At 29.2% G+C, this 14,769-nt stretch overlaps 1 protein-coding gene across 2 annotated transcripts in view; it reads left to right on the forward strand.

Annotated features, from left to right (window-relative positions):
- The first annotated feature begins 7,394 nt into the window (after positions 1–7,394).
- LOC111632371 (E3 ubiquitin-protein ligase znrf2-like) overlaps positions 7,395–14,769 on the forward strand; it is a 17,840-nt gene continuing 10,465 nt past the window's right edge. For both annotated transcript variants that reach the window (XM_023376784.1, XM_023376783.1), the window contains exon 1: positions 7,395–8,019. In XM_023376784.1, coding sequence (XP_023232552.1) covers positions 7,689–8,019 — 331 coding nt within the window. In that variant the 5' untranslated portion in view covers positions 7,395–7,688. The remainder of the gene's footprint in view (positions 8,020–14,769) is intronic.

The raw sequence follows: 14,769 nt of genomic DNA on the forward strand, positions 1-14,769 counted from the left end.
TCGAACTCACGATCAATTACTAATGTTCAGTGGTTTTATCCACTCAGCCAGAGGCAAGCCACAACAATTCGTACTTCGAAACAACGAAAAACACGCACTTGCTGTACTCTCGATTTAAAATATGGCGACTCTAATGTACTCTACTTAGAGCGTGCGATTGCCAATGTCTTATCTTATCTATAAAATGTTTTTAATAAATTCGAGAATGAAAAATATTACAAATCAATAAGGGAAAAGAGTCTTAAATGTAGTTTTTACATTTTATATAAGTTTAAACTTGGTATTTATTCAACTTTAGAAATTATAATGCACTACCAGTTTATAACAATACACGGATAATCACTCCATAAAAGTGATGATAAACAATCTTGTTTTGTCGGTTTCCTTGATTAACAGTGCAAAGAACTGTGGAATTTGAAGCAGAGGTAACAAAACTTTAGCTTTATCCATAAACCGAAAGAGAATGGAATTATTATCAAGGTTGCATTAATACATGGTTATATCTGGTCATGGCCGTTGGCCTTCTTGAAAGCCTCATTTCAATGCTCTTTGCTAACATATTTGTTCAATATTTACATCTGTGTAATGCACCTAAAGAAATTAGGCCTGCATGTCGCGATCAATACGCGAAGTTGTGGATCCTAAACAAAAACGAAAATATAATAATTGGGCTGCAATTTTGAAAAAAATTCCCACTGTTGTCATCCCTCTGTTTTTCCTTAATCTCGAGAACGGAGTTATATAGATGAAAGACGAGACCAGATATGAAAACCTTGTGGGCAGGAGGCCCTGAGTAACTATATAAGAACTGTTTGTTTGTTTTTTTGTTAAGTTATGGCAACGCAACACTTGGGCGATCTGCCTAGGAGGGATGCCTTCCGGGAGATGTTTTTAAGGGAAACTGGCCTCTATTTAGGCGTTACAGACGTGGAGAAAACCCGGAAAACTCCACGTAGCCAGCCCCTCCGAGCGAGGCGCGAACCCAAGACCGAACTTCGTACACGTACGAAGACCGCTTGGCCACTGCTGGGCACTATATACGAACTTCCGATGTAAACTGGAAGTCACGTTATTTCAATTCAAAAATTTCCCCCGAATGGTGTTAGATAGATGACCGGCACGACTCTATTGTTAAAGGAAAAGTGTGATGTACAGGGGTAAGCCAATACTAATTTGAGGTGGAGAGCATATATTTTAAATAAAATTAATTAAAAATTGCCACCCAATATATAATTGCTCGCTTGTAAATAACTACAATTAGACGTTATTAGTTTATGATAACGTAAAATTATGTAAAGCAGACCCGGAAGGTCTTAATCCCCAATTGCAAGATGGGTATAGAAAGAAAGACCCTCTTAGTGCCTACAGAAGAAAAGAGATGAATGATTTTCTTTTCTTCTTTTTACTTTCCTGCTGTTATATACAACAGAAAGTATGGCCCCCAGATTTTTATATTTTTGAACTCGTGGGACCTTGAAACGTCTATAAACACAAAAAATTGGGTTTTTTTGTATGTATGAATGTTAGTGTGTATGTGTGTGGGGGAACGATTTTGTTGCCCCTCTTTGAAGCTTAATCTCCTGTGCTTTTTGTCGAAAATTTCTGAAATTTTGTAGGGAGGTTTGTTTATTAAGGGGATTGATGCTATTAAATTTTCGTTATTAAATGTCGAGGGAGTGGGGAGATAAAAGGGGTCGTGTATATCTTCAGTAGGGTCAGACTTAATGACGATTTTACTCGTTATTATCATTTAGAATTTTTTATAAACCCATCCCTCCCCTCAAAATTAAGCTTTTTGCCATTTTATATTAGTTAAAAATATAAAAAGCTTTTTTAAATAAACTATCATAACAGATGGCGCCACCAAATGTTGCCCGGAAAGTTAAGCAACTCGTTGCTGAATTTTTAATGAAGTAAAATGATAATTGTACAGATTTCTATCGAAGTAAATAATTTCAATTGTTTTGCTAATTGTAAATATCCTAATTTTGTATCATCAGGTGTGAAAATTTTATAAACAGTTCATTTATATTTTAATTTAAATTTCAGTTTATGGCCTATAAAAACATTCTCAAAAAATTATTTAAAAACACAGATTATTTACTTTGGCTTATTTGTTATACCATATACCAGTATGAAATCTTCGAATTTGTCAGCATTTTCTTATCATCGTGAAAAGTCTGATTTGTTTTTTCGTGATTCTTTTTGAGTCATTCGATGAAATGATGGAATGACTCATAAAAATTGTTCTATATCCCTCTGGATGTTATTTTGCATTCCTCGTCGTAATCCATAAATAAGGGCAAAATTTGAGTCTAGAATTACTCAAAATATTTGAAATTATATAACATTAAAAAGAGTTTTATAATCTTCACATAGTGCCTTTTATATTGCACAAACACGATATTATGCAAAGAGTCTATCTTCTTTATTACGTCTTTTCTGTAGATTGATTGAAAATCTCTTTGGAAAATGGTAGTTTAAAACATAATTTATATAAACAATACGACATATTTTTACATTTTAGACGAGGAAGAGTGCAATTTGAAGGTCGACTCCACTGCGCATTATTTTCCAGTGATGTGAAAGGGACGACGTGACGATTTTAAGAATATTTTGCTATATTTTCTAATTACAAATATTTTAAGTAAAAATTTGTTATTTTTTAAAACAAATATTAAGAATTATTTATAATATCTAGAGTTTTTCATGATCTAAATTCACATCTAAGTTTTGATAGAAAGAGTAGTCAAGTCTCTGTATATGTTATGTAGACGTTGTATGCGGCTTCCATTCTCTGCAGAAACTTTAATTGTTCTTCATATTCTTTTCTATATTCTTTCTGTTTTCATGTTGAAGATTAGAAGCCCAGGTGGCTATTTTTAGTCCTTTAACTGTACAAGTCATAATTGAACAATTCTCTCTTCCACAATGCCCCTAAGCTCTGGAGCATTGTGAAAGAGAGGATTGCTCCATTCTGTTAATGTTCGTGTCAATTATCACACAAGTCTAGACTTCGAGGAGCCTATACCATAACGAATCCATTGAATTTATCGTTGAGATATTCTGTAACTGAGAGATCAGGAAGCAATCTCATGCTTAAGGACTTTGTGAGAACTTTATATGTTATCAGTTTTCATTAATGAATGGCTTAGATATGAGATAAAATGTTATCTTTAAATTTGTTTATTTTCTTAAGTTTACTCAAGATTTGAGATTGATCGGAAATTATTTATGTAAAACACAGTTTACAAATAGTTAATCACATTGATAGTGTTTTACACTGTGGATTATTGGAATTTCACCATTTTGTGAATAAAATTCGGCTTAAACATAAAATTTATTTTTTAAAATGTAACATTATAATTTTAATCATCTTTCCAATAAGTCTTATAACAGTTCTGAATAGAAGAACCTCGCATTTACGATTCCTAATTGGTTCTTGAAAAATCGTCGTAAAGCGAGTCATTAGATTTCTATAAGTTCAGTGTGATAAATGAGGACTAAGTTCCTGAAAAATTACCTGTTTGTTGCCCCAAAGAAGTAACGAAAGAGGTTATAATATTAAATAAATTTTTATCTTACTTTTTAAATTATTAACAGTCGTAAAATCGGTAGGTCGTAAAGCGAGGATGAATTGCACATTGAAATTTGCATGTTTATTTTCAATAAAGTTTCTTTAAAGTCGATGCATTGATTGTTTTCATTAATAAACTGAGAAATATTTTTAAAAATACTTCTTCAATTATGATATTTTCTCTTCTATTCTTCATATACTTAATTAATTGGAGAACAAGTTGTACTTCATCACTTCTTAATATTTTCCGATAATTTCAAAAGATGTATGAATTAAAATGATACTTTATCCTTTACAATATTTTATTAAGATTAATTTTACAATAATTTGAGTGAATTTTTAGAAGAAAAATGCCGTATTAAGTTACAAAAGTTTTGCAAAGTGTATGGCTTCTTTGACGATTCTTTTGTCTCTATACAAAAACGTTTGACTAAGGATTCGGTGATCTGATCCGATTTTTACAATATAATATACTTTGCAATTTTTATTGAATGGATTCGCTTACTTTATTCAATAAAATATACGATCGAACTTATTTTTTTTCTACCAGAATCTGAGTCAATGTTCTACTTATACTTTTATATATCTTCTATAATAAAACTCCTGTACTCTTGAAACGAAATCATTGAATTTTCAGAAGAGGTGTTACTGACCGTAATAATGGTCAAGTATGTCTCTTCTGAAAAATTTAACGACTCCCTTTAGTATAATAAATAATAATATTACCGACAACATCAGCAATAATTGATCTTTCGTAGAATATATTATATAATATCATAAATATAATTTTTTATCACGTGGGTTTTTCTAATGTTTTAATAATATCAGTGATGAAGTATAATTTTATGCCTTATAATTCCACAAATTATATATAATTTCTATTATTGTTCCTAGGAATATTAGTAGGATAAAGTGTCTAAATTAAATGAGTCATTGTTGTGCCTTTTTTACTCCTGGAAGCTTTAATTTGCATTTAATTGAATAATTTTTTTAGCGATTAAGAAACTCATTTGTATCATTTAAATCGCTTCGGAAGGAATTTCTAATTAAGTTATATCGGAGAGTTCATCATTTTCTATTTACTAGAAGAGATAACAGGTTATCGTGATCATCCAGAATAAACTTTTAATGATATAGAATGTTATAATAAAAATATACTAAAGCTCTTAACCATTGCTCTAATGTTATTTAAATTAGCAATTTTATGTATTAGACCCCAATTTTATTTATTAAATTCAAGCTATTTCATTCGTTTTATTGAATAAATTTATTTACTGTACAAGAGCTTAGATGATGATTTTCATTGTCAATTCTAAGATTAATGTTACGGTTCAATGTACATTAATTATCTACTTTTTTGCTGATTAGATTGATACTGATTTAGTTTTAATTGATTCAGGATCGATAGACAGCTTTCATTATTAAAATAAGCTTAATTAATCAAGCTTGGAAACAATTATAGACTTTTATTAATTTAACTTGAGGATATTTCTTACGTTAAACTTTAAATTTAAAGATTAATATATATTTAGATCATTTTTTAAATCGGCGGGGACGTTTAACGCACTGGAAGACCATGACAATATCCGGAAATAGGATTCGTGACCTCTAGGAGGTCGCGACCTACTAGTTGGGAAACACAGCTTAAGTTACATTGTTCACGTTCGAGGTTACTTTATTCATTGATCTATATCATTCTATCTAGCTGATAAAGTGCATAGATCTATAGACAGTATAGGATAATGTACAGATATAATAATCAATATAGACTTATTTTGATTAAATTTCTGAATTATATATAATTCTATCCATTAAAAGTTAATTTATGGAGAATTTCGTAGAGATAATTTAAGAATTGAGATAACATTTCAGCGATACAGTTGCTGTGTATACAATTTCAATGAATACGCCTACAACTATCACTAAAACTTTTATGGATATCCAGGGCTCGACTTAAGCATATTTTGGCCCTAATATATAACATATAATAGGCTTTTTCCCTATTAAATTATGTAAAAATATGAGGCCCTAAGCTATAGAGTCATAACGCGAGGACCTAAGCTGCAATTTGTTTCGCCGATGTAAAAATTCGGCCTTGTATATATCAGATATTAAGAAGAAAAGCTTAGATTGTACTACATTTATCCTTAATTTAATTCATTAAAATCATACTTCCTTAAATCTAATTCATAATCTATTTATTACTAAATTGATCTCATTAAGTAAGGCATTCCATCAAAATCGAACTTACCTCAACCTAATTTTTATCAAAGCACTTACTACAGAAAAATAAGATTAAGTTGAAAGTCATTATTCTAAATAAACCTAAAACTATTTAGTAAACTTCACAGGGAAGAGAATTAAATAGCAAACAATTGACTAAGCAATAAATTAAAAATAGAAAGGATGTCGTGCGTCACGTGATATTATTAATAATGATAATTTGATACTTACTGTCATTCCTTTCGATAATGAATATAAATGAATTTAAAAAGAAATTAAATCTCTTCTCAGAAAGCCAAATAAAATAAAGTTCAAATTGAGAAAAAAATATATATATATATTTTTAAAACTAATTTTAAGATTAAAATTTCCTTTTATGAAACTTTAATATTAAAGAAAATTACTTTTTTCTTCCTCTTCTTCTCCTCCTCCTCCTCAGCTTCCTTCTTCTTCCTCTTCCTCCCCATCTGTAAGACAAGATAACAAGTTTTTCTGTTGACATAGAAAATTTAATAAATAAAAAGGCCATAAATATTCACAAAAAGTATCAAATATCATATTTTTTTTCCTTATTTTTCAAATTTAACATGATTACTAAATCATTAATAATACATTACTCTCTTCAGTAATATTTTATTTATTATATAAATATTATAATATTATATTTTTAAAATTTAGATCGTATAGATACATATCTCGAGGGGGTTTCTTTTTTCTAATATAAAATATATTTATTTATTATATAAATAATATAAAAAAAAGGTTGGTATAATTTATGAAATGTAATAAATATTTTGTATATAAATGTGTATATACTGTATATATATATAAATAACGTGCATGTAAAATAATTTGTTTTATATGAATTTGGACAGTATTTTTCTATTATTTTTATGTAGGAAGGATGGATTTTTATTAAGGAAGCTTGTGAAGAAAAGTTGAGATCATCTGTGCAGAAACATTTCATCTCGCTTCGTGATTTTCTCACATATTAATTAATAAAAAAGTAATTCATGAAACAATTTTTACGTGTTTACGATGACTAGAAAGCGGTTAATGTTTATAAATAATTGGTTTCTATCTACGCAGTAAGCGTTAAAGATCCTACAGCTTACACGTGGACGAGTCCCTTACGGCGCCGATTTTTATTCTACATTTTTTTTTTCGGAACTGTTGTTTGTATAATTGAATATATATTAATATTTTTCTATCAAGCAAAAGTAGAATAAAATTAAATTAACCGTCAAACGGTTTTAAGTTTGTTAAATTAAAAAAAGAAAAAAAAACTAATAATTAAAAAAAATCAATTATCCCCGATAGGAGACGTTGTAAAATTCCCAGACCCCCTTTCGGCTCACTCTTCCCCCTATTGGCATTGTTTATACGGAAATAACGTAGGGCGCATGCTTAAATCGATACAAAATCAATAGAAATAAAATATTAAATATAATCTATCCACATTACTTAATTAATAATTTAAAAAAAAATAAAAAAACTGTAAAAATAATTTCCCTTTTAAACTGTTAGGCGAAACGGTAAATCAGCCATTTTTACGTCTGCGGCGCTGTAATTACACGTATGACATCACCGGTCACATGACGTTCGTGGCCTAGTCGGCCAACAACACTAGATAACACAGCACAGACGGGGATAAGATAAACAAGTCGGTGTAAAACCAACGGTTAGATGGTTTCGCAACGTCTCTCAACCAACAAATCTAGTCTGTCTGGTTCTCGTCATTCGTTGGTTCGACAGTGAGAATCGACGGGTGGATTAAAAAAAAAAAAAACAATTTATAGAAGATAGAGTACAAGATGGCTACCGTTCCGGTAATGATTTATCTACTAATTTAAATTATTTGTCGATAGCGATCGAATTAATTATAAGAATGGGCGGAAAACAGAGCAGTACTACTAATAGTCCAAGAGTACATGCCAGTAATAGGACCGGCGCTAATTCTGGTATAGGTTTAAGTGTTCTCGCACATCATCATCTACGTGCTGGAAACAGTTCAAGAGCCGATGCACGTCAAAGGGCAAGAAGTCTTTCTAATGTGTGGAATGGACACACGGGTCAACCTATGACCATACCCGCTAATCACGGTGCATATGGACCAACTTCGGGTTCGCCGGACTCTGATACTAGCACGCCCGATGATATACCTTTTGGTAGAGTATTTGCAGCTCATTCCTTACCTGTGCAGTTAGTCTCTTTTAATGGTAAGTAAGATTTTTATTATATTTTTTCAATTATTTCTTAAAATAAAGTTAAAAAAAAATTCTACACCGAAAAAACACGCAATAAAAATGTGAAAGTGACACTTTTACACATAGAAGTTTATATATAGTTTAGAGAAATTCTTGCCGTTGAAGGGTATTTTCGAAATGTCACATTTATCTAAAACTTGGTTTATATATATAAATCCACAAAGAAAAACACATTATATAAATATAAACGAAATTTTCCTAAAGATTACTGAGAAAAATTTTATTTCGTTTAACTTTTACTAACGATTTTTAAATTTATTTTTATTTATTTTTTTCCTTTCGTCTCTAGCAAAGCGAGTTAACTTCGCTCTTGTTCGTCTTACTAGATTTCCCCCCCCCCTTTTTTTGGCTGTGTTTCAACTCCATTATTTTCACTTCGCTGATTGCTTTAGTACTAAGAATTTAGTAAAAGTATCGATATAAAGAATAAGAGAAGATATCAACCTGTATTTTTAAAACTTAACGATATTTCTCATTCGACTGGTAATGGCGCGTACAAGTCACCGTTTCGATTAAAATATGTGTATTTTTTAAAGGTTTTTAAAATTGTAAAAGCAATTTTAAAAGACTCGTTTGTAGAAATTTTAATATTATTGGTCAGTGTGCCTTACGGGTCACCTTGAAAGAGTTATGCGGAGTCATTTTCTCGGGCTACAAAAACACCAACGAAACGCATACACACACACACACACACACACACACACACACACCAACTCACCCTTTTTTTAAGGTTGACGAACTTATGTTTCGGCCAACGTTATATATCGATTAAATGCTTAACTTTTATGTATATAATTTTTCTTAAAGTTTATCTGTGTATATATAAAATATAACGTGACGTCACCTATTTAAATAGAAGGGCGTAGCGATCATTACCAAGTTCATTATAATGCAACCGCTCGATAATTAATCTCTATTCACATTTAAGGCGTGAAATAAAGTTTTATAATGTAGAAAGTGAATATAATAATAATAAAAAAAAAACGTTAAAAGTTTAAAATAATATATATTAAAACTCCACCCGGATTTGACGTCACCACTCGACATCCTGTCCGAAAAAAAGCTTTTTTTTTTTTTTTTTTTTTCTTGAANTTTTACTCGCTTTTATTTAAATTTTTTTATTTAAAAAATAGATAAATATACAAATGTTTAGTGTTAAATCAGTTTAAAACGTGTTAAACTTTCAAAATTTTTTTCGAATCCGTTACGTCACATCCGGTACGGAAGTGTCTCTTTTTATTGTTTGTTGTTATAAGACGGCGTGTTTAATTTAAACCTTAAGAACTATTAAAATTTTAATGAGTGAAATATATCCCGACACAAAAATTTAACTAAAATCAATTAAACGGAGCCTTTTTTTTTCTCTCTCTCTCTCTCTCGTTAAATGGTATAGTTAAAGGTAAACGAATTTTAATTGAGATAAGATTTTTAAAAAATGATATTTAAAATATCCTTTCTTCTTTTTTCTATTTTATTAATCGCTGTTTTAAATAATCGGGTGACAAAACCACTAATTAAAATAGCCGAAACTATTTTAATTAATAAGTTTTTTTTTTAATGTAACGAAATTAATTGAAATTCTACACATAGAAATTAATTCGGTGATAATATTAAATTATCTCTAATTAAGCAATTAAAATATTTGAGTAAAAAGTGGATTTTGCATTATATGCCAGCATACAACACAAACTAGAGGCGCGCTATCCTAAGGGCAAAAAAGGCAATTGATTAGGGCCTCCATTAACGGGGGCCCAATAAGAATTTCCCAATAATTCCCCCTAAGAAAAATGTCTGAATTCAACACTATGTGGGGGCCCCCTAATTCAAATTTGCCTGTCCCCGTGAAGCTATAATGCGCCATTGATACAAACACATAAACACACACACACACATTATATAGGGCCTATATACTGTATATAAATACAGTTAAACCTCTAATAACGACCACTTTTCAACAAAGCCACGTCCATTTTTCTCGAGTGTTCCTTTAATATAAATTGTGTGTATGTATACGTACTGTACGTACACACACAATTTATATTATTATTATATATTATTTGAGCAAAATATGGATCTATATATATATATGTATTTATATTTACAAATAATTAAATATAGTGATGAAACCTGTGAACAACGGCAACTGTCGGAAACAAAAAATGTGTGTGTAGACATACACATTTAATTAACATACTCTTGTTTGATTTAAACAATGTATTAGAACACGATTTAACTTTTAACTACACGATATTCGGAATTAATAATTTACGGAGTGAACTAATTAACAATTTTTTAGCACCGAAAAAAAAACCATTACTTTTTCAGATAAGAGGGAAAAAAATTCACAATTCCACTCAAGTATTAATTACAAACACATGTAAAATTTGGATAGCATTTTTTAAAAAGGACGTAAATATTAAAATGTATTTTGCCCGATAGCTTATTATTTTTTAAAATTGGAACGATATTATATCGAGAAAATAGAATTTTTCTCAATATAATACAAATGCACAACTTTATCTCGATGTATTGTATTGTAAACCAGAATTTGAATCAACATTTTGCGGTAATGATTAGTTTAACATTCAAAAAAGAATCTATGTTTAGAAAGTAAATGGTTTATTTTTTCAATATAAAAACTTATTTGAATTTTGAAAGAAAATAAATTGTTATATTTACGTTATGTATTTCCGGAACTATTAACTTCTAATTCGTTATGTCGTTAAGTTAAATCGTGTTCTTTTTGTTTACATCGGACAAGGGTGGATTTAATGAACCCAATGTAAGTTATATTACTGTATTCTATTTACGTATCACGTGTTTATAAAATTTTAAATTATGAAAAGTTGAATTTCACACACACATACATATAGGATAAAATTCAAGAAATCTTGTTTGAATGTTGATATTTTTCTCGATATATCGTGAATTTTTATGGGTTGTTATATTGCGTGTGTAGTTTAAGACTCAAATATAATGTGTCTGAATATGTCAGAACACTATATATATATATATATATGCTGCTGTGATGGCGCGTTGATCAATATTGGATCTCCTTTAAGTTTTGAAATGGAAATGATAGTTTCTTTATTTTGTTTTATTAATATTCAGAAAATATTAAAATATAGATTTTTATACAGAATGAAAGAAATGTGTCTGCTGTCATTCGATGAAAGGTCATACGTCGATATTCAGAGACATGTTGGAATAAATATGTACAGTTAAGAAAATACATCTCAAATACGATATTTGCACAAATTCTTAAGATAATCGATATTTCTCTTGTACGTTTTATCGATTTTTCCGCGGCGAGAACTCCATTTTTCAATTTTTGTTGACAATGTATCTTATATAGACGAATTCGATCTAGTCACTAAACCGAAAGCAATAGCATTTAAAGTAGAGTTTTCTTCAAAGTGGCCATGTATTGGTCATTTTGGCAGACAGTTTAATTCGATTTTTTCCCCCTTTCTATTCGAATGTTGTTATATATTAGGTTACCTAGGTAATTTCTATTTTCGTTCGGTCTGGAATAAGTTAAATACTTTATATATAAATCGAAGTAAAGATTTCTAAATTTAGTTATTAATCAATTAGAGAAAATTTTTGATTATTCGGGTTAAAATTAAAAACTATATCTTTTATTACCTCATGCGGTTATGATGTAAGCTAAATGGTCGGGTAATTAATTTCAAAATTTATTTATGATTTTGTAGTGTTTAAAATAAACATAAATAATCTAATCCTTCCATACAAATTATCTCCGAGTTTATTAACGGAAATTAGTAAAAACTATTACTTCAGTTGGTAATTTGGGAATTTTGATTTGACAACACGTGGTCAGTTTTGTTAATTAACTCTCAACAAATAAACTTAATTGCTTGTTTTTAGTTAAATTAACTTTTTCGATATTAAATTAAATTCACGGACAATTTCGGTTTTTTTTTTATTGTTCTAGTAAATATTTTTGATCCGTTAATTATAATTACAAGTATTATTGATTCAAATCTGTATAATTTTTATGATTCATAAAGGATACTCGTCACGTTTTGTTAATTTTTTTATTGGCTGATTAATCGAAATTTATTATTCTTAACGGGAAAAGATATGCATCTGCGGTATATATTCTTACCAATTTTATTTCAACAGCGGAAAAAACGGGTGTAACGATATGGAAAGTTACATATTACACACTTGGTTACTTTTACCTTGACTGTCAATCGGCAAAAGAACGGCATCACATGACCGATTTTCGTCTCTGGGACATGGACCAGAAAGGAGGTTGACGACCTCAATCGGACAAAATAGTCTTTACGCTTGTAACTTGTCTTTATCAATTCACTCTCTCATCGTTTAACCTAATTGTATTAGGTCACGTACTGAAAATTGATCACGTGTCCGTCCGGATGCAGTTCAGCATCACGTGAACCGTGTCCAAATGAAGATTTATCCATAGCGTGAAGAAATGAAATGGCTCTTGTTAGTTACAGAGCTATTTCATAGTTTGTATGGAAACGTTAAGGAACAAAACAAGCTGTTCATTTCATAACGATTTATCGTTTAGTTTCTTTCATGTCAGATCCAGTTGTTTATCGAATTCTGACAATGACAAGAGAACAAAAGACAGGTTTTCCTGAGTAAGTTCGATGGCGGGACGTCTCCCATTACGCATTCTGGATGAATCTGGGCTTAAGCTTATCTTTACCTTTCAAAATCAATTTGAACAAAACAGAAACAATTATAAATTATTTAAACTGCATTTATAGGGTACTGTAATAAGCAATCACAATAAAATTAAATACTCTAACTCGTAAGTCATAAAGAGAATGGATGAATGAGAGCGTAACTGTTATACTCCTGGTTAAATTTGGCCTCTTCCGAGAAATAACTGGTAGACAATTATCGATTGGCGCCATGATGGCCTTTCCACCTGTCGCCGTTTACAAATAGTATAGCCTACACACAATATAACAAAATAAACATCATGAAAGGGTCAATTTTGTTGATCTCGCTGTTTTATTCCAAGTATGTTCCATACATTCCTCATTTAGATATACAAGTATACAAGATTAGAAGTTATATCAAAGTAGTAAATCTTTTTTTTTTTTCTTTCTTTTTCCTGAAAGAATATCAATAAAATTATCGTCGTCGTGTGTTTATTTTGATCTGATATCTTTATTTAAAATACGAATTTATCACCGGGCATTGTTGTGTAATTTATTAGAAATAAACGAAAATAATTTAATGATTCTTTCAGCATTTTTCGGAGATTTTTGAGACTCGCTAAGCAAACTTTCTAGAAATATTTATGTATATGTTTGCTTATTATTACGAATCTTAGGGCAACGAATGAGTAATCATTTTATTACACTTGATACCAGTATTGTACTGTTGTTGGTGTGAAATACAATATTTCATTATTTGTTTAAATTTCAGTAAAACAAATAATTGTTTGTTGTAAGCAGAAAAAAGTCGAAATCTTGTTTTTTTTGCTCCAGATAAATTTTCCACCCAAAGACGTCTATATTTACAAAAGAAGCTATTTTCACACAAGGTTATTGTAGATTTTATCGGAGATAGAACGTTTCTTTATTGCTTGTGAGGTCAAGGATGTCCAAGTATTCCTATAGTGTTATTTCCTTGAAATAGTTTTAACGAAGAACTTTTTGCTCTGAATGTTGTTACTACATAGTGTCATGGTAGCTATGATTTTCGTTACCTTCTGACAAGTGATAAAATTTCCGTATTTAAATGTTCATATATTGTGTGGTAATATAGCCTTGAAATGTCTATTGTCTACTATTTGAATATAAAAATTAATTGTAAAATTAGTCATCAAATTTTTTATAAAATTAATTACTGAAAATTTTAAATTAAAATTAAATAATTTATGAAGATATTTTTTATAAGGTCAAAGAAATAAGCTTGGTAACAAAATTAAGTTTTATGCTTCATGTAAATAAGATTTAGAATTATTTATATGAAAAATGGCTGCATGATTGTATAAAAAGAAACATATATTTAATTCTTCTGATACTTTATTATTAAAAGATCTTCAAATAAATTATTCTATATTACTAATATACAATAGTAATTTATTAAATATGATAAAGATCTATAAAAACTAATGTATGAAGTATTCAGTTTGTGTAGAATAATTTAACTCAAGCAACTCAACAATTCCTTTAATATGATTTTGAAGTTAATAATAATGTAGTAAGAATTACTTATAAAATTAAATATTTAACAATTATTTGTGAATTTCGTTTTTTTATATTAGAGAAAGTGAGCAAGAAAATATCTTAATTATAATATCTTGAAAATTTGATTAGTTTTAAATTTATTCATTTGAAATATATAAGAATAATCAGTTTGTATATACTAGCATTATATTTAATAGTTATATTATAATGTTCCAACTTTTCAAAAATTGTTCTAATTCAAATGCTTTGAATCTTAAGTCTGTGTAATCTGATAATGGTCACTGAAGATGATCAAAAACATTTGTTCATATATTAAATAATGAATATAAAGTGAAAGAATAATCAATTTGTTTGTCAATAAAAATAATATCAGTTCTCTTTTTAAGAGGAGTAAAATTCTATTTTAAGCAAAATAAAGAATGAATATATTAATTAGGGATCGACAATAATTTAATTTATTTAAATTAAACATTAATATTTATTATTAAAATGGGAATCA

The sequence above is a fragment of the Centruroides sculpturatus genome, unplaced genomic scaffold, assembly GCF_000671375.1.
Source record: "Centruroides sculpturatus isolate CEXI.00-Female unplaced genomic scaffold, Cexi_2.0 scaffold769, whole genome shotgun sequence".
NCBI classification, from domain to species: domain Eukaryota; kingdom Metazoa; phylum Arthropoda; class Arachnida; order Scorpiones; family Buthidae; genus Centruroides; species Centruroides sculpturatus.